This window comes from Muscardinus avellanarius, assembly GCF_963383645.1.
Source record: "Muscardinus avellanarius genome assembly, chromosome: 8".
In the NCBI taxonomy this organism is placed as follows: Eukaryota; Metazoa; Chordata; class Mammalia; order Rodentia; family Gliridae; genus Muscardinus; species Muscardinus avellanarius.
The window spans coordinates 101,178,416-101,196,426 of NC_137794.1; the positions used below are offsets into that span (position 1 = coordinate 101,178,416).

At 42.2% G+C, this 18,011-nt stretch overlaps 1 protein-coding gene across 1 annotated transcript in view; it reads left to right on the plus strand.

The window, feature by feature from the left end:
* The window catches only part of UST (uronyl 2-sulfotransferase), a gene marked incomplete at both ends in the record, with an annotated part of 307,272 nt that overhangs the window by 242,354 nt on the left and 46,907 nt on the right, over positions 1–18,011 (plus strand). The window contains one exon of the mRNA XM_080700246.1: positions 15,555–15,652. Within this exon, the coding sequence (XP_080556372.1) occupies positions 15,555–15,652 (98 nt within the window). The remainder of the gene's footprint in view (positions 1–15,554; positions 15,653–18,011) is intronic.

Here is an 18,011-nt window from a genome sequence, read left to right on the forward strand (position 1 = left end):
TTTCCACGAACATTTGGTGGTAGAAAAAATAATCTTTTAACTAAATATTGTTGAAAAATAATAATTACATGGAAAAGAATAAAATTGGACCCTTACCTAATCCCATATACAAATATTAACTCAAAATAGATAAAAGACCTAAATATAAATCTTAAGACTATAAACTTTTAGGAGAAAATCTGGGTCATAAAACCTCACAACATTGAAATTGGCAGTGATTTCTTGGTTATGATTTCAATGGCACAGGCAACAGAAGAGTATACAAACTCCCTAAAAAATAAAAAACATATATCCAAAGACAATGTAAACAGAGTTAACAGTTACTAATTGAATGGGATAAAATATTTCCAAATGCTATATCTGAAGGTATATTAATATTCCAACTAGAAATCCTAAAAATTAACAACAATAAAGGCAAACAATACCCTTTACAGATAGGTAAAAGACTAACATAAATAATGAATCTCCACAGATAACCAATCTTAGTTGTCTGTTGGATGGAAAATCTTGTTTCTCTAGTTCTGATGTGTGTTACCTATTTCTTCTTTGTAGTTAATCTCTTTGAGTATTTTCTCTAGTGCTGGTTTTGAAGACATAAATTCCTTCAGTTTCTGTTTGTCATGGAAGCTTCTTATTTCTCCATCTAATTTGATAGAAAGTTTTGCTGGGTAGGACATTTTTGGCTGGAAGTTGTTTTCTTTCAGAGTTTGGAATATGGTACTCCAAGCCCTTCTGGCTCTCATGACTTGGTTTGGGAAGTCTGGAGTGATTCTAATTGGTTTGCCTCTGAATGTCACTTGGCCCTTTGTTTTTGTTGCCTTTAAGATTCTCTGCTTGGCTTCCACATTGGTCATTTTGACAATTATGTGGCGTGGGGATCCTCTTCTCCGATCATGTCTAAAGGGAGTTCTATAAGTTTCCTGGATCTGTGTATCAACCTCTTGCTCTATGTTTGGAAAATTTTCTGCTATTACTTCCTTGAAGAGATTGTTGATCCCTTTGGTATCACTTTCTTTTCCCTCCTCTATTCCAATTATTCTTAGGTTAGCTCTCTTAAAATGGGCCCATATTTCTTCAATGTCAGATTCCTGCTGTTGGATATTTTTTTCTAGATTAGAAACTATGCGTTCATTTTTGGAATGATCATCTTCTAAGAGCGAGATTCTGTTCTCCATGTGGTCTAATCGGTTGTTTGTGCTTTGAATTGAGGCCTTTACTTCATTAATTGCATCCTTTATCTCTTTTTGGCTCTCTCTGAGTTCTTTTCGAAGCACCTCTATTATTTCTACAGTTATTTTCCTGATTTGATCTTCTAGAAATCTCTGATTTTCTGTTTTATCGGGTTCTGATGTTGTGGGGTTGTGGGCATTCATTGCTCCAGTATTATTCCTCTTTCCCATGATTTCGGAAGTTTATGCCTTCTCTGGGTTCTTCCCTTGGGTCACTATGACTTCACTTAAGGTGCTCTGGATCTCGAGTCTGTAGTATCTCAGACCCCACTACTCCTTTACTGGGTTGTATCACAGAGTCTCCGACCCAGAGAGTCAATAGAGGCTGCTTTAGACTGTGGGGGGTGCCAGGTTGCATGTTCTCCTATGGTGTGATATCTCTGCCACCGCCACTCCCCCACTGGGTCAAGTCCCAGGGAGTACAGTACTGGGATTTCTCCTCTGTGGCCTGCAATTTGACTCACTGTTCTTGAGTACGCAGATGTAGCTGTACTGGACTCGGTGAATTCGCTGCTGCTGCTGCCGGTGGCAATATGGCGCCGCTGTTACGCCCTCGGCCATGAGGCTGGCTTATTTCTTCTTGGTTTTGAGTTCCACTCTGAGTCCCTGCAACGTGTGCTGAGCTCAGCCACTGGGAGCTTTAAATGTTCCTTGTGCTGCAAAATCCCGCCTGGCTGTTCCACAGAGGCTTACCTCAGCTTGCTGTAGCTGTCCGGGGAACTCGCCGCTGCCGCCAGCAGTATGGCGCTGCTGCCGCGTCCTCGGGCGTGAGGCCAGTGTATCTCCTCTGTGGCTCTGAGCTCTGTTCTCAGTCTGCTTTCTCTCTGGAGCCTGGTGATTTTTTTGTTTCTCTGGTGATGGTGTTTTCCGGCTATGAAAGGTGCTGATTTTGTGGTAATGGAGATTAGTTGTTAGCGGGGCTCTTAAGCCCCGCTTTTCTCGGTCGCCATCTTCCCGGAAGTCTTATTTTTAAGCTATTAGAATCATAGTTTAAAAAATCTTAGATTGTTAAAAACGTAAGGATAATCATGAAAAATAAAAATGCTATCTTTAGTTAAAAAAATGAAAGTAGAGATATTACTAAAAACTTTATTAAACCAACAGAAGATAATGGAAAGAGACAAAAGATTCAAGAAAAATAACAAAAAACCCACAAAGTAAAGTACAGGCATAAATTCAAGTATTTCAATAATCACAGTAAAAGCAACCAATTAAATTCATCTGTTAAAAGTAGTTCATTCATTGAAAACAGAAAACTGGAAATAATGTGGTATAGATTAGTTACCATTTAAGAACTAAAAGAGGGCCAGGGTGTAGCCAAGTGGTAGCACGTTTGCCTAGCTGCATGAAGTTTTGATCCCCAGCACCACAAAACAAAACAACTAAAATATGATTACTGTAGGAATATTAGACACATTTAACATATGATAAAAGCATTAATAAATAGGATATCTCCACAAGTTTTCTAACAATTGAGGTGTATGACTACAATGCACCAATAAAAACTCATAAAAATTTTTTAAAAAGGATACTGCTTAAAAATAAAGGCAACCAACTACCAAGAAGATCGTCTATATAAATGTTATTATAACTACAAATAGAGGGAGGCAGACACAGTTCTTTATCAGCCACCTGAGGCCAGGGTACCTAACATGATATTTTAGTATAGTAGATGCCTTAATTCATAACGTAATAAAGAATCTTGAGACTTGTCTGTTGAAGATTTTAGTTTGAATTATTTAAACCCAAGGAACAAATTATTTTGTTACCCCAAATTGAGAATCTCTGAAATAAAATTGCATTAGATCATATTGTAACATCATAGATATAAGCTATATTAGAAAATTCTAGTTGAAATTTTAAAGTTAAAATCCCAGGTTAAGTTTATCTTGTTTCATTTCTAATTAATGGCATTAAAGAAATAACAGCTCTCTTTCATTTCTTTTTCCTCAGTATTCCTTCAACTAATCCTGAATTCAGTTCGTATAATTTATGATCCTATAAAGTTTATGCTCCAAATGTTTTGGCCAAGATAGACCTTCCCTTATGAAGGTCCTTTATTTTAATGTCTCACTTGGTACAGATTATTTAGGGTATCTAACGGTGTTACAAGTAACTCCCACTGGGACTAACCTCCTTTAAAGACATCCTTTGTGCTAATGTTTTAGACATTATATGGAGAAGGAAAAGGATTGTTAGCCAAAAACACTATAATTATGAGAACTAATGACTGATAATGTATTCCACTGTTACCTTTGAAAATGTTTGTACAAAACTGGGTTGGGCCTCGTGGTTTAGGCTAGAATCTGTAGACATTTATTTGCCTAATAAAATAACCACACCACCTGGCAAAATTCCGCATAGTTGGCAGCCCTTCCTGCCCTGGAGCCTGGAATAAAGTTGGATCTGGCAGGTGTGGCTTTCAGAAGGTTCAGAGAGTTGAATTAAGGAAGACAGTCCCGCACCCCACCTGTGTACAGTGTGCCTTCCGGAAGGCCAGGCTGCTGTCCCCGCCCCTTAGGGGCTCAGAGGGCCTCTATTGGCTCACATGGATAATGACAGCTGAAATAACCAAGTGGACTTGTTTTATGAGAAATCTCGATAGTGACATTACAGGCCAAAATGATAATGACTAAAACTGCTTTTCAATCAGAGATGCCATGTGTTTTATCAGACATTCTAGGCACTTAGAATAGACGTACTCTACAGCATTTATTAGTGTTGTCTCTATAAGAAACCCTGCTGTTCCCCTTACTGATGTTTGGTAACCACTTCCTTGAAGGGTTGATTGGGCAGAAGAATAGAACGAGCAATGGCCCACACCCCACAAAGGAGAGGAAGAAGGAAAAGGCAGGTCTTTTCACATCATCATTTTTTCTACAAGGTGTTCTTTCATCATAGGGGCAAGCAACCATAACCCAGTTATTGAGATCAGACATCTGGGCTCTATTGTAACCTGCTTTCACAGGGCAAAGAGAAGAGTCCTGCGCCAGGATAGAAGGGGAGAGCCTGTCATCCATCTTGGAGCAGGCTGACAGTGACAGCGGGCAAGCCCAAGCACAGGTGATGAGAGGAAGGGCCAGTGGTGCCCAGGAAATGGTTCTGAGTCCAGGAAGCACAATATTAAGGCTCATGTTCATCTACCAGGATAGTGACTGGCATGATATTCCGGAGTAAGACTGTTCTCCAAGAGGAGGCAGCCAGCAAAACAAGTCAGGGGACCATCTTCTAGAATCTAGGAACCGGGGGCTCTAAGGAAGCTCCTAAGACAGAGGCTTGAACACTGACAGCCACGCATGACTTCCTGCCAGAAGCGGACAGCCAATGGCCCACAGCTCAGAAGCAGGGCAGAAGTGGGCACAGGAGCAGGTCCTGCTGCCTGCCTGAGTGTCTTGAGCTCCGTGTGGTGGCCTAGAGCCATGGTCTTCAGATTTAGAACCTTTACATCAAATGGAGCCTGATACACAGAACTGTAATAAACCTAGGCTGGCACAGCCCCTCTGGCTTCAGGAAGGCAGACATCTTGGCACGCCACCCCAGCAGGGGCCCTCTGTGTACCTCCACTTCTCCTTTTCCTGAAATTCTTTTAAACCTTCCTTTCTAGGCCCAGGATCAGCCAGAAATGGGCAGGGGGTTTGAGTGGCCGTGGTTGTAGAGGAAGGAAAGTTCCAGAAGCTGGAGAATAATTCGGCACCTGACATCAGGTTCAAGGAAACTTCTGGGGCCCCTGAGAAGAAAGAGGGCCACAACTTGAGTGATGTGATCTGTGACATCTTGGCAGCCATAATTCCCATGAAAAATAATCCTCCCACTTCTTACCAAGTTACTAGTGGCCCCTGAACTGTATTCATTTAATAAGATAACATGAATTGTCTCCAGTGTGCTTCCTGTCCATTCCACAAGCTTTCATTAGGGTGGTAGATGTCCAATAAGAGTTTAAAAATCTCTCTCCTCTTTTCTCCTCTTCTTTCCTTCTTCCACCACAATTAGAAACTCATTTTGAGGCCGGGCATGGTGGCGCACGCTTGTAATCCCCGCACTTGGGAGGCGGAGACAGGAGGATCGCGCAGGTTCGAAGCCAGCTGCACGCGCTGGCTTAGGAGACCCTGTTTCTAAATTAAAATATAAAATAGGCCGGGGAGTGTAGCCCGGATGTAGAAGGGCTTCCAGGAACCCCAGTACCACCAAAAAAAAAAAAAAAAAAGAAACTCATTGTGTTGGGTCAATGCAAATATATCCGGGAAGCACACTGAGCCTGTTCACTTACACATCTGTGAGGGTTCATTTACGAACCCACTCCCGCCAGGCCAGCAGGCGAGAGCCGGTTTTGCTAGGTAGGAGGAAGCCAGGAGGAGGGTGAGAGCTCGGGGTGCTGAACAGGAGAAGACAAAAACGAGACACGTTTCACAGGAGTACAGTAACAGCCAGGAAGCTGGTGTATCAGAAGAGGGACTAGTCCTTGTGACATGGAGCCTGACTTGACTCCTTGCTGAACCAGATGGTCGCCGTAGACTGAGAGAATCGCCTCAAGGACAGTGATGGTTGTGGTTCACAGGATCCTGGTGACCCGTGGAAGCGGCCAGCCAGGGTGTCTGCCTGAGTTTACAGATGGTGCCTCCATCCGTCACCCCTCCTCCCACATTCCACAGCCAGAGCCCTTGACTCGGCATGCTCACTTCCTGTCTTCTGTCTGTTGTGGTTCTTTTGAGTGTCATCCTACAGTTTTTTCTGAATGTTTATTAAAAACTTCAAGTCCTTGTAGAGAGAATGGTTTCTCCTAGTTGGAATTCTATTACAAAATGATGCCTACCCATGCATTCAACTAGGAACTTTTTCTTTTTTTGTACTGGAGATGGAACCCAAGGGCATTCTACCTCTGAGCTACACTCTCAGCCCTAGTTTTTAGTCTTTTTTTTTTTTTTTTGGTGGTACTGGGGATGGAACTCTTCTTCCTCTGGGCTACATTCCCAGACCTATTTTATATTTTATTTGGAAACAGGGTCTCGTAAGCCAGCACGGCTGGCTTTGAACCTGTGCAATCCTCCTGTCTCTGCCTCCCAGGCGCGGGGATTACAAGTGTGCGCCACCACGCCCGGCTAGTCTTTTTATTTTTGAAACAGAGTTTTGCTGAGTCGCAGAGGGCTTCACTAAGTAGCTGAGGCTGTCTGCGAACCACGATCCTCCAGTCTCCGCCTCCCGAATGCCAGGATTACAAGCGTGCACCACCACGCCTGGCTACTGGTATCTTTTTTAAGCATTTCAAAAAGTGTTCAAGATGATGTTTCCAGGTTTCATATTGGGAACAAGAAGGTTTTCCCTGGCTGTGAGAGAGAGAGTGATGCCAACCCATCCCCAGTCCTCAGGAGGTGCGCACCCGAGAGGCCCAGAGGCCCAGCACTCCCTCAATGCGTTCTTGCATTTTTACTTCTAGTTTTTGTTTATTTCTGTTTTTACCCCCTTTCTACCTCCCTCCTCAAACCCTATTCCACTGTTCTACTAGTCTCTCTCCTCATTTATCTGAAGTCCATTTTATTTCCTATGTTTTCTCAGCTTCCACATATGAGAGAAAAAACCATGACCCTTGACTTTCTGAGACTGGCTGGTCTCACTTAGCATGATATCCTCCAGTTCCTTCCATTTTCTTGCAAATGACAGATTTATCTATTTTTGTGGTACGGGGGATTGAACCCAGAGTCATTCTACTCTGAGCTACAGCCCCACCCTTTTCATTTCTTTTCTTAATTTTAAAACAAGGTCTCACTAAGTTGCTGAAGGTCTTGCTAAATTGCTGGAGCTGGTCTCGAACCTACGATCCTTCTGTCTCAGCCTCCCAAGTACTGGGACTCCAGGTATGCGCCACCACGCCTGGTGAATTTTGTTCCTCTGTATGGCTAAATAAAATCCCACTGTGTGCATATACCACCCTTTCAAGAGTGGTGCATTGATTTCTTCTCTGTCACATTTTAAAATTCAGTTCCTCTTTCTAAGGCTCAGAGACAGCACTGAGCCATTATTGAGTCTGTGTATTCCCATGCTGCCCTCACTCAGGGACTGGACTTCTGTTTAAATTTGCTTCCTGACTTCTCTAACACAGGTTTCCGTGCTGTGCAGCTGATGAGTTGACTTATGTAGTGAGAGATTTTCCTGTTGACTAGCCATAAGCCTGAGGGAGAAAAAGATGTTTCTCAGAAAGGCAAGAGTTTATATTTGAAAAATAAAGCATGTTTAATATTTATAGGCATTTTACCATGTAAGAAAGTTGCATTAATATGTGAATCAAAATGTAAAATACTATTTCAAAGTAACAGGTTTGAAACCAAGATTTCTGAGGTCTTAGATATTTGCTCTTGAGGTTGGTTGGTTGGTTTGTGTTTGAGACTGGGCCTTGCTGGATTGCCCAGGGTGATCTTAACTCAGGCTCAAGTGATCTTCTCACCTCAGCCTCCCAAGTAGCTGGGACTTCAGGTGTGGTCCATTACGCCCAGCCAAGTTATATTTTGCATCTAGAATTTAAGAGTAGAAACTACGCTTGATGGCACACAAATGTAATCACGGTAGTTGCGAGGCTGAAACAGGAGGATTACAAGTTCCAAAATAGCCCTAGAAACTTAGTAAGACTCTCGGCAACCTAGCAAGACCCTGTTTCAAACTTAAAAGAGTCGGAGGGGCTGCAAGTGTAGCTTGGAGGAAGAATGCTCCTGGGTTCAATCCCTAGCACCAGAAAGAAAAACAAAAGGAGCTAATAACAAAGAAGAGAAATTACTTAAATACATACACACACTATAAAACAAGCCCAAAGACTTAAGACTCAATATTTAAAAGTCCTACTAAATGCTCAGTACATCACTAGGTGTACCATGGTGAAATTTCAGAGTAACAATATTAAAGAGATAAATGTAAAGACACACGTGCGCACACACACACACACACACACACACACACACACTTTTAATGTTTACATATATACAAACACACATCTCACCTACAAAGTATTAAAAATATTACTGACCACAAATCCCTTATTAGCAACATTGTAAATTAGACAACAGTAGAGCAGAGAGTTACTTGAGGGAGTGCTCAAACAAAACAAGAGAGTAAATCAAGCAATAGTAAGATGTAGAATTCATTAAATGGGGTTCTTATCTCTGGGGAGTACAACTGAGAGGCAGAGCAAGAGACGGATGCTTTTCATTATAACCTCTTTTATTATATCTGTCTGCCTATTGTTGGATTTTTTGTTTTATATATACATATGTTACTTTGACAAGTTTTTTGTTTTTTTTTCAAGTAACACACATGCCTTAAATAAGATTTTTAAGCTAAAAAATGATAGGGGAATAGAATCCATAATTTTACCACCTTTGGCAGTATTTATTTAAAGTCTGCTTTTTTTCAGGTTTATTTTTAAATTTTTTATTGGTGCATTGTAGTTATACATCTTAATGGAGTACAAGATGGTAGAGGCATATATGCATACATCACCCAATTAGCCCATACATCACCCACTCATTCCCTTCCCCCTCCCTCCTTCTCATGTTCGGCTTAGTGATTGACTAGTCAATCACAAAAATAAGAAATCGGATGCCCCCCCTAATATGCAGAAGCTAGGGAGAAAGTGGGTCATGGGAGGAACTCTAGATGAAGAAGGAGATACTACAGATGAGCAAATAAGGCGACCTAACTGAGGGGGATATGAAGGGGGAAGAGGGAAATTATTTAATGTACATGATGTACATTTGCAAGCATACCAAAGTCAATCACTAAGCCAGACTAATTTTTAAAAGAAACAAATGTTTCAAAAACCAAGAGAGTTTGTATTTATATTGTATATAAAATTTTACCTTGATTTTTTTTCCTACAAGCATTTTTTATGGTCATATCTCCTTTGTAAGCTTTTTTTCTTTTTTTTTTTTTTTTCAGTACTGGGGATGGAACCCAGGGGTATTCTACTCCGAGCTGCAACCCTATCTCGATTTTTATTCTTTATTTTGAAACAGGGTCTCACTAAGTTGCAGAGGGCCCCACTAAGTAGCTGAAGCTGTCCACAAACCATGATGCTCCCGTCCCAGCTTCCCAAATGCTGGGATTACAAGCGTGCGCCACCACGCCCAGCTGTAAACATTTTAAATGCATATAATTATTTATAATCAAATAAATATGACCTAATCTCTCTAATTGAATTGCTCATGATCTTTTGATCTTTTAGATAATACCATAAAAATGTTTTGCTATAAGATAGAAGTTGCCCTTTCTTAGCCAGCCCTGCTCCATGAGCATGTTATTTTTGTTATTTTTATTTGAATGAGCTCCCAGGTTCTCTATGAAATCATCACATTTGAGGTCTATACACCTTTGAAAAATACCAAAACAAAAGCCCTTGACCTCAGAGGCCACATTTATTTACCTTAGTGACACTGTATTTTTATTTTATTTTATTTTATTTTATTTTTGCTGGTACTGGGGGTGGAACCCAGAGGCTTTCTGCCTCCAGGCTATACTCCCAGACCATTTCTGTATTTTATTTGGAAACAGGGTCTCACCAAGTTGCTGAGAGCCTCACTAAGTAGCTGAGGCTGGCTTCGAACCCGTGCGATCCTCCTGTCTCAGCCTCCCAAGCGCGGGGATTACAAGCGTGCGCCACCATGCCCGGCGTAACACTGCATTTTTAAAAGCAGACATGCAAGGGCTTCCCTGGAAAGCAGCATTCGTATCTTGCACAGGATCCTATCTACAATCATCGTAAATGCTCAATCAGTTTCATTGTAGTTAATAGAAAGGGGACTGCTGAAATCTAATAGAAACCAGACTGATTCTCCTTATATAACATTTCAGGATAAAACCGTGGCTCCTCCTTTTTCCTCAGTTTAATGCAATGGAAACTTTAAAGTCAGAACCTTGGAGCACAAGTGAAGGGCTCCAAAAAATGTTTGCTTTCTTGTGCCTGTTTCCATTTCAGGATTTTAGAATTCCACTGGACTAGGCCCACCCCACCCCTCCCCCAGTGAATAAAAATATCAATACAGTAAATGCAGAGTGCTACCTCACTTATCCAGAAAGCCTTTTTCTACATTCCTGCCGTTGGACACACAGCCATTAAACTCAGAAGTGGTACAAAGGAGCCAAGAAGCCACATGTGTTAGCCATCCCACAATACATGCTGTGCTTACCACAGGGAGAGGAAGGTGCTACCTTAGCTAACGATGATGCGTTCTGGAGAGTCGTGTTGAGGGGATCCTGAAGGGCACACCTCGTCTCTGCTAGAAAGAATGTGTCACCTCGATTCAGGCCTCACATGAGCATGGAATGGGAGGTCAAGTATAACTGGCCACTTGCCACTTTCACTCCATTAAGCCTCACTAAAAAGTCTTATTTGACTCTTTCAGTTCTGGCTCAAAAATTTTTACAAGTCTTGCAAAAGGCTGATGAGGCAGAGCATCAGTGATGCAGTAAAAGTTAGCTCAGCCCACATCCATCCGCGTACCTAAATGCTAACCCATCTTATCGGTACTGATTGCAGTGGTCCACTGTGGGTCAGAGATTCCTTGGTGAACGAGACTCTCTCTCTCCCATGTCTGCCACGACTGTCACGGCCAGCACGAAGAATTGTTCTTTATTGTGTCCTGTACTGTTCAACTTTTCTCTAATGTCTGTATTCTTAGAGTGTGAAGATTGGCTCCCAAACCAATTTTAAATCCACATTGGAAAAGTGCTTTTTTATGTCAGTGTTTATGGTTTCATGTAGAGAGCAAGATGAGATAAAATAAGTCAAAAGTTCCACAGTAGTGAATTTTGACAGCCTTTTCTTAATACTGTTTGCTTTGGTTTTTTTAAAAAAATTGCATTTTCTGACAAATAGATCACTTTGTTTTTATTTTTTTCTTTCTCTCTTGCTTTCTCTGTGAGTTTGCCGAATTCTGTATTTTGAAGACTGTTGTAATTACTCAGAACGGCACTTTTAAATATAAGCTAAAAGGAAAATGAATGAAAATCCTGGCGACATAAGAAAGATGGCATAATCTTAAGAGTTGAGTGGTGAGTTAAGTACTTGGTGTTCATAATTTCTAATCTTAGGAAAGGGTCTATGAGGCAAATATTATTGTCCCTGTCCTACAAATGAGGAAGTTGACCCTGTGGGAAATAAAGATTTGCCAGACTCCACACCAGCAGGTGGCCCAGCCACAATCTGAACTGACCTCTGCCTGATACAAACCTCAGTGCCTGCCTGGAGCTTTTCATGAAAGGAGGAAAAGTTTAAGTAATAATTAAAGCTGAGTGAAAGCCGTTTATTAACTTGTAAGTTTGGGAACCAAAGAAATCACCACCTTTTCTAGATCTTCAGCATACAAAATGTATATATGTGCCGGTACTGGGAAATGGCTTCAAAATATATTTGAAAATAGCTTTGGAATTAATGTGCCTGTATTGGTATTAATGACTTTGGTATTAATGTATCAAATTGGTTTCAAAATGTAAGAAGCAGTCGGGGCCTGGTTACAGCCAGGCACTCAGGCCGCTGTTATAATGCAGAGTTCCCTCACTAGAAGTAATTAGCAAGTAGACAGAAGAGTTGGGATCTAGGGCCTTCATATTCTAAAAACAGGTTTACATAATAAATAATTTATATAGCCAGGTGTGGTGGGGCAAGCTTGTAATCCCAGCATTCCGGAGGCTGAGACCAGAGGATCCCGGTTGGTTCATGGACAGCCCCAGCTACTTAGTGAGGCCCTCTGCAACTTAGTGAGTCCCTGTTTCAAAAGAAAAAAGAAAAAAAAAATAGGGCGGGGGATATAGATCAGATCGGAGGTCAAATGCCCCTGTGTTCCATCCCCAAACCCGCAAAATAAATAATAAATAAATAAATAAATAAATAAATAAATAAATAACTTACAGCAGATAGGCTAGAATCCCCCAAGAATGTGGAAGGAGGGTACAGGTCTCTGTCAAGAGTGGGCATATACCTTATGACCTCTGACTTTGTCAATCATTCTGGTCCTAACAAAGACCTAGACCTACACCTTTATGGAGGCAGGAAGGCTTTCAGGTGAGCAAAAAATCCCCATAACCATAATCCCCATAATCATAAAAAAGGGCCTGCATGGAGGTAATGGGAGGCTCACACCTCGGTCAAAAGATTATTGGTTGAGCAAGATAAAGAATAATGTATCTTTATAAAAACTTTTATGTATCCAAAAACTTCAGTAACTTATTTTCAAATTACTCCCCTATACTCTCCCCCTTTGAGTATAGGGTTTTATTAACCTATCCTGTCTTTCTGTCTTTGTAATAATAAAATTACTTAAGTTTACAGCAAAAAAAAGAGTTTGGGCTATTCTTTTTCTAAAGTAGCTCAGAACAAGAACCCGCCACTACATCTCACACCGGTACAGTGGTACTGTACTGGACCATTATTGGGAATGGCCTAGGAAGATTTGAGAAAGCTATGATTATTAATATATTCCAAAAATTGGGTGAGGGGGAAAGGACTTGGTTTCTGCCTAGAAGCAGACAATTATTCCAATGTAAATTAACCTAGCTAAAGGTAATTAGCAAGTCTATAGGAGAGGGGAACTAGGACTTCCTCATCCTCATTCTAAAGACAGGTTTACATAATAATTGGAAAATCTAGCTAGGATGAAAGGAGACACCTTGCCACACCTTGCTGGGGGAGGAACCTTACAGAGACGTTTACTATGTCAGAATTACGTCAACAAGATGGAGATAATGGGTATAAAAAGTCCAGTCCATGTGTTGTATCTTGGGTGGGGCATTCATTTGAACCACCCCCCATGCCATTCTTGCATGGGGCTGTAACTTTCTTCTGTATTTCTACCTTTTTAATAAACTTCTTTAAATCTTCAGCAAGAGTCCAGGCTAATGTGTATTTACCCTTAGCTCAGGACAAGAACCCATGGTTTTCTGTTTTGGTTTTTTTGTGTGTGTTTTGAGGGAAATTGTGTCCAGAACCCTAACAGGAGTCCTTGGGGACAGTTTCCCTAAAACCATATCATCTCAAACCGTAACATTTTCACCATAACAGTTTTCACCATAACAGTATAAAAGATGGTTAATTTAGGGGACTTGTCACATCTATCCACAGTTTCATAGGCTGAGATTATGAAACCCCATAATATTCAGATGGGGAATCTGAGACTCAGGGATCACATCATTTACCTAAGGATACTCAGCTAATTATTCACAGTCCTAAAACCAGAACCCAAATATTTTTAATAGCCAAAGCAATGTGAAAAATTAGACCGTATTTGTTGAAGTTTATTCTAAAATATATCTTTGGAACTTACAAAGCTTTGGCAAGTAAAAGAATTGCCAGGCTTATCTGCAACGTTCACTTAGAGACTGTCCCTCACTAGTGCTCTAATGCTGTCAGAATCTGAGCAGTGTAGGTTGTCATGTAAGACCTAATCTCAAAGGAGCAGAGGACAACATTGTAGGGGTGCACGTGGTATAACCAAGATCTGAGAGAGGCATGGGCAGAACAGTATACTCAGTGCATCTGCATTGAGACTCCAGGAAGCTACAGCGGCACACATCGTCGGTCTCGGTCCCAGAAAAGTGGCTTGTGTACTCACTCACACAGGGGCAGGGCCTTCAGGAACCTTGAGCTGCCGGAGCAGCGTTCCTGTGTCTGGCTGAGCAGTGGGCCGCGGAGTGCAGCGCATGGGCTTCACGGTGTATGTCTTCCCCCACTGACCTTCTGCCCCAGTCATCTTTTATTTATGCCTTCCCATAGAACTTCCAGGGCATGCATTGGGATGAACACTATTCGTCAACCTAATGGGCTAAAAGCAAACTGTTTGAAATCCCCCGGGGATGTGCCTTGGTCTAAGAGAAGGAGACTGGTTAATTGTGCTTTTTAAAACAGGAATTTATGTTTTCCCATAAATTGACCTTGTGGAGTTATTTGTGGATTCCTGTAGGGAAATGGCCCCTCTGCCCTCTCCCTTCCCAGCTAGCTGATGTCCTCTGAAGCCCCTGAAGCCTCCAGGCGGCTTCCTCGTGCTCCTGGGTCTGTGCGCAGGGACTCACGCCCCTTCCCCAGCTTCCCCACTCATTCACTGTTTATTGCTACTCTGCTTCCAGCAGTAAACTCAAGTGCTTAAGTATTCTCAAGTGTGCTTGCTGCCAATTCTGTTTATTCAATTGAATTTGCTATTATAATTATGTGATTTAATTGGTATATAAATCAAAAAAGAATGAAGAAGGGAAAGAAAACCTCGTTGTAAAAATCAGAGCGGAGGCGGCTCGGTGGTAGAGTTCTTGCCTAGCATGTGTGAGGCTATGCTAAAACAAACAACAACAAAAATTTGTTATAGCTCATTGCCAGCTTGAACTGAAGAAACAAATTTAATAGTTGATCACCTTACCCCAGTCAGATCAGAAAGAGTAGCTTCTATGAACCTGTAAACTCCATTGACCATGTTTGGGAGTTATAGTCGTTCTTGATAGGTCTTGCCAATATTGTCCCTGGAAAAATATCTTACAGCTGTTCAGTTTGAGAGTTGGGTTATAATTTCCCCTTAGGATTCCCTAAGAGCCAGGCACATCTTATCCAGGGTCCCCAGTGATGTCTGCCTTGGAAACATAGGTTCTGAATCCTTGTACTTGCCTCCCCCAAGCCATCTCAAGCCCCAGAGTGCTAACAAATACCAAGTGCAACATCACAGAAGAAAGAGAAATTCTGGAAATCGCGCTGTTGCCTTCAGAAGTGAGAGGATGCTCATATACACCATCGTGTCACTTTCTAACCTCAGATAAGCTATGAAATCATTTTGCAGCCCCTCTGAAACTTACAAACCCTTCAGGAGACCATTATAGATACTTAATCATTGGTTTTTGGCTGAGGCTACACAGGGAAACTCATTTCTACAAAGCTAGCTATACTGGTATGAGACTGAGTCAGAAGTCATTAAAAAGTAAGCTACACTGAATTTATTCCACAAATATTTATTAAGCACCCATTGGCTGGTCTTTGCTAGGGTCACAGCGGAACATGCTGGTCAGACTGTCCTCACAATGCTTGTAATCCAGGCTAAGCCAGAGCATCACCTGGAGGTGCAGGCACACCTTGTACTCAACCAAGCAGGCACTCTTTGAACTGGCCCGGCCATGTGTGTACCTGGCCAAGGAAACCAGGTGTTGTGAGGCAAAAAGGAAGTTTCTCAGGAAGCCTTTGAGCAGCCATTCAAGTCTCTTCATCCACTCAAAGCTTGCCCATGCAGTTTAAGTATTAATTTTAATAAGTGTACAGCATTCCACAAAGTGCTGCAGACACCGCGAGGCATCTCACTGCTGTGTTTTCTCTTCTAGGATATCAATGAGTGCATTCTTGAAAACTACCCTGAGTGCTCCAACCCCAGGTTATTTTACATCATTCCGTATTTTTGTGGACAGCATCCCAGATGCAGGTAAAGACCAACACAGGCTCACGGCATGCTCATGTGCGCGAGGCAGGCAACCCGCCAGGCTGGCTCTCCGTGGGAATCTCCTGTAGCTCCCTCTCTTCACCTTCTGGAGTTCAGCTCATATTTACTATTACACCTCAAAGATAGCATTTGAGACTCTGAATGTCCTATAAGTAATGTAATTTAAAAATCAGGATCTAGCTGGGCGTGGTGGCACACGCTTGTAATCCCAGCGCTTGGGAGGCTGAGACAGGAGGATCACGCAGGTTCAAAGCCAGCCTCAGCTACTGAGTGAGGCTCTCAGCAACTTAGTGAAACCCTGTTTCCAAATAAAGTATAAAATAGGTCTGGCAGTATAACCCAGAGGTACAAAGGTCCCTGGGTTCCACCCCCAGTACAAAAAAAAAAAAAAAAAAAAAAAAATCAGGCTCTGACAGAGGCTGGGGAACACAGACTGGTTGGTATATAAGTAGGATGCCAACCAGACCCTTTCTCATACCTAAAGCAGCTGTCCCCCCTCAGCCCGCCACGGCAGGCACCCAGCCTACTCCTCCACGGTAACTACACTTAACCAACAACTGTCTCTGCCAGGTTGGAGTGTCTCGTTGGGTCTGAGACCCTGAAAGCCCACACCTACAGCGCGGACTTCCTCATGACATAGAATTAGTGTCTACAGTGTCTCTCTCATGACACAATATTAGTGCAAAGACAAGAACATGCCTGCCAATGACCGCCCTCAGCCTTCTTAAAAAGCAACTTGCTCTGACAGTGTCCTCAGGGTGTGATGTGCCCACATTCTCCATAGCACCCCTGGGAACTGCTTGAGAACCCCCCATCCAAGTCCCCAAGGAGGGCATAGGCATTCCTAACCGCCTCCTGGGCTAGACAGATGTCTGTATCCCGGAGAAGAAATGGCAGCAACAAGTCTTGGCTTGGTGAAACATAGAGACTGTTGCTGGAAGGAGCCTCGTTCCCCAAGGAAACGTTGATTAGAGAGCCCTTGTCATGGTCCTGAAGAGTCAAGGGGGAACAGCTGGTTCTAGATCGAAGCACACCCCTGGTACTTTTTTGCTCCTTAATTATTAGGCATGTTTTTGGTGCTGTTCTCTTTAGCTTACCGTAACAGGAGAGTTTGCTTGTGTCAAATTCTGGGACAAGCAGAGAGAGCCTTTCGCTTCATCTCACACATCCCGAGCTCACGCGGCCACCCCCCAGTGCTTACCCCAGCAATAAACACCTCTTGGTTCGTGTTCAGTACTTCAGACACTGGGAAGATTTAAGGCCAGATGACTCATTTCTGATCACAATGGAGATATTTATTCCAAGAAACATGATTCTAGCTCCCTAGAATATTTCTCAAATCATCTCTTTCCTGATCTTGGACAGAGTACTTGTGATGCTTTTTCTGGGTACACAAGTGATGCTTCTCAAGACTCTCAAATGTCGCCTTGTTAGTTAAGGGCTTCTAATTACTCTATTTCAAAAGAGAGCTTTGGCACACCCAAATTCCCCCAAACGGTAAACGGCAGCCAGGCCTGGTGCCTCACTCCTGGATTTTTCTCACTTATATAAATGCTAGCTCAGAGATGTGGCCTATAAATGAGATTAGGCTGTTTCCCTTCTATAATTAAAAAAAAAAAATCTCTCTTTCAGTTCTTTAAAAGAATAAGATAGCCGGGCATGGTGGCGCACGTTTGTAATTCTAGGATGTGGGAGGCTGAGACAGGAGGATTGTCTCAGCAAGTAATGAGACTTGTCAACCTAGTGAGACCCTATTTCCAAATAAAAATAAAATAGGACTGGGGATATAGCTCAAAGGTAGAATGCCCCTGGGTTTGATCCCCAGTGTCACAAAAACTAATAATTGTAAATAAAAGAATAAGATGATTAGCAGGCATGACAGGACACTTGTTTTGATTTCTACATAAATTCTGTACGTTTCATATTTTAAAACTTCTAACTTCGTTTTAGTTGAATTGTGTTTGGTCCTCCTAATAAAATGGCATCCTAATTGCCAGGTGTGGTGGCACACGCTTGTAATCCCCGTGCTTGGGAGGCTGAGACAGGAGGATCGTGCAGGTTCGAAGCCAGCCTCAGCTGGCTTAAGAGACCCTGTTTCCAAATAAAATATAAAATAGGCCTCAGAGTGTAGTCCGGAGATAGAAGGCCCCTGGGTTCCATCCCCAGTACCACCAAAAAAAAAAAAAAAAAAAAAAAAAGCCATTCTAATCACCCCTGTTAAATGTTTGTAAGGATCTAAATGCCTGTGCCAGCATTTGTCTTTCAACTAATATTTAAGTAGGCCTTACTCCGCCCAAGGCCTGGACCTTATGCACAAGTGGAAATGACCACGGAGGAACCC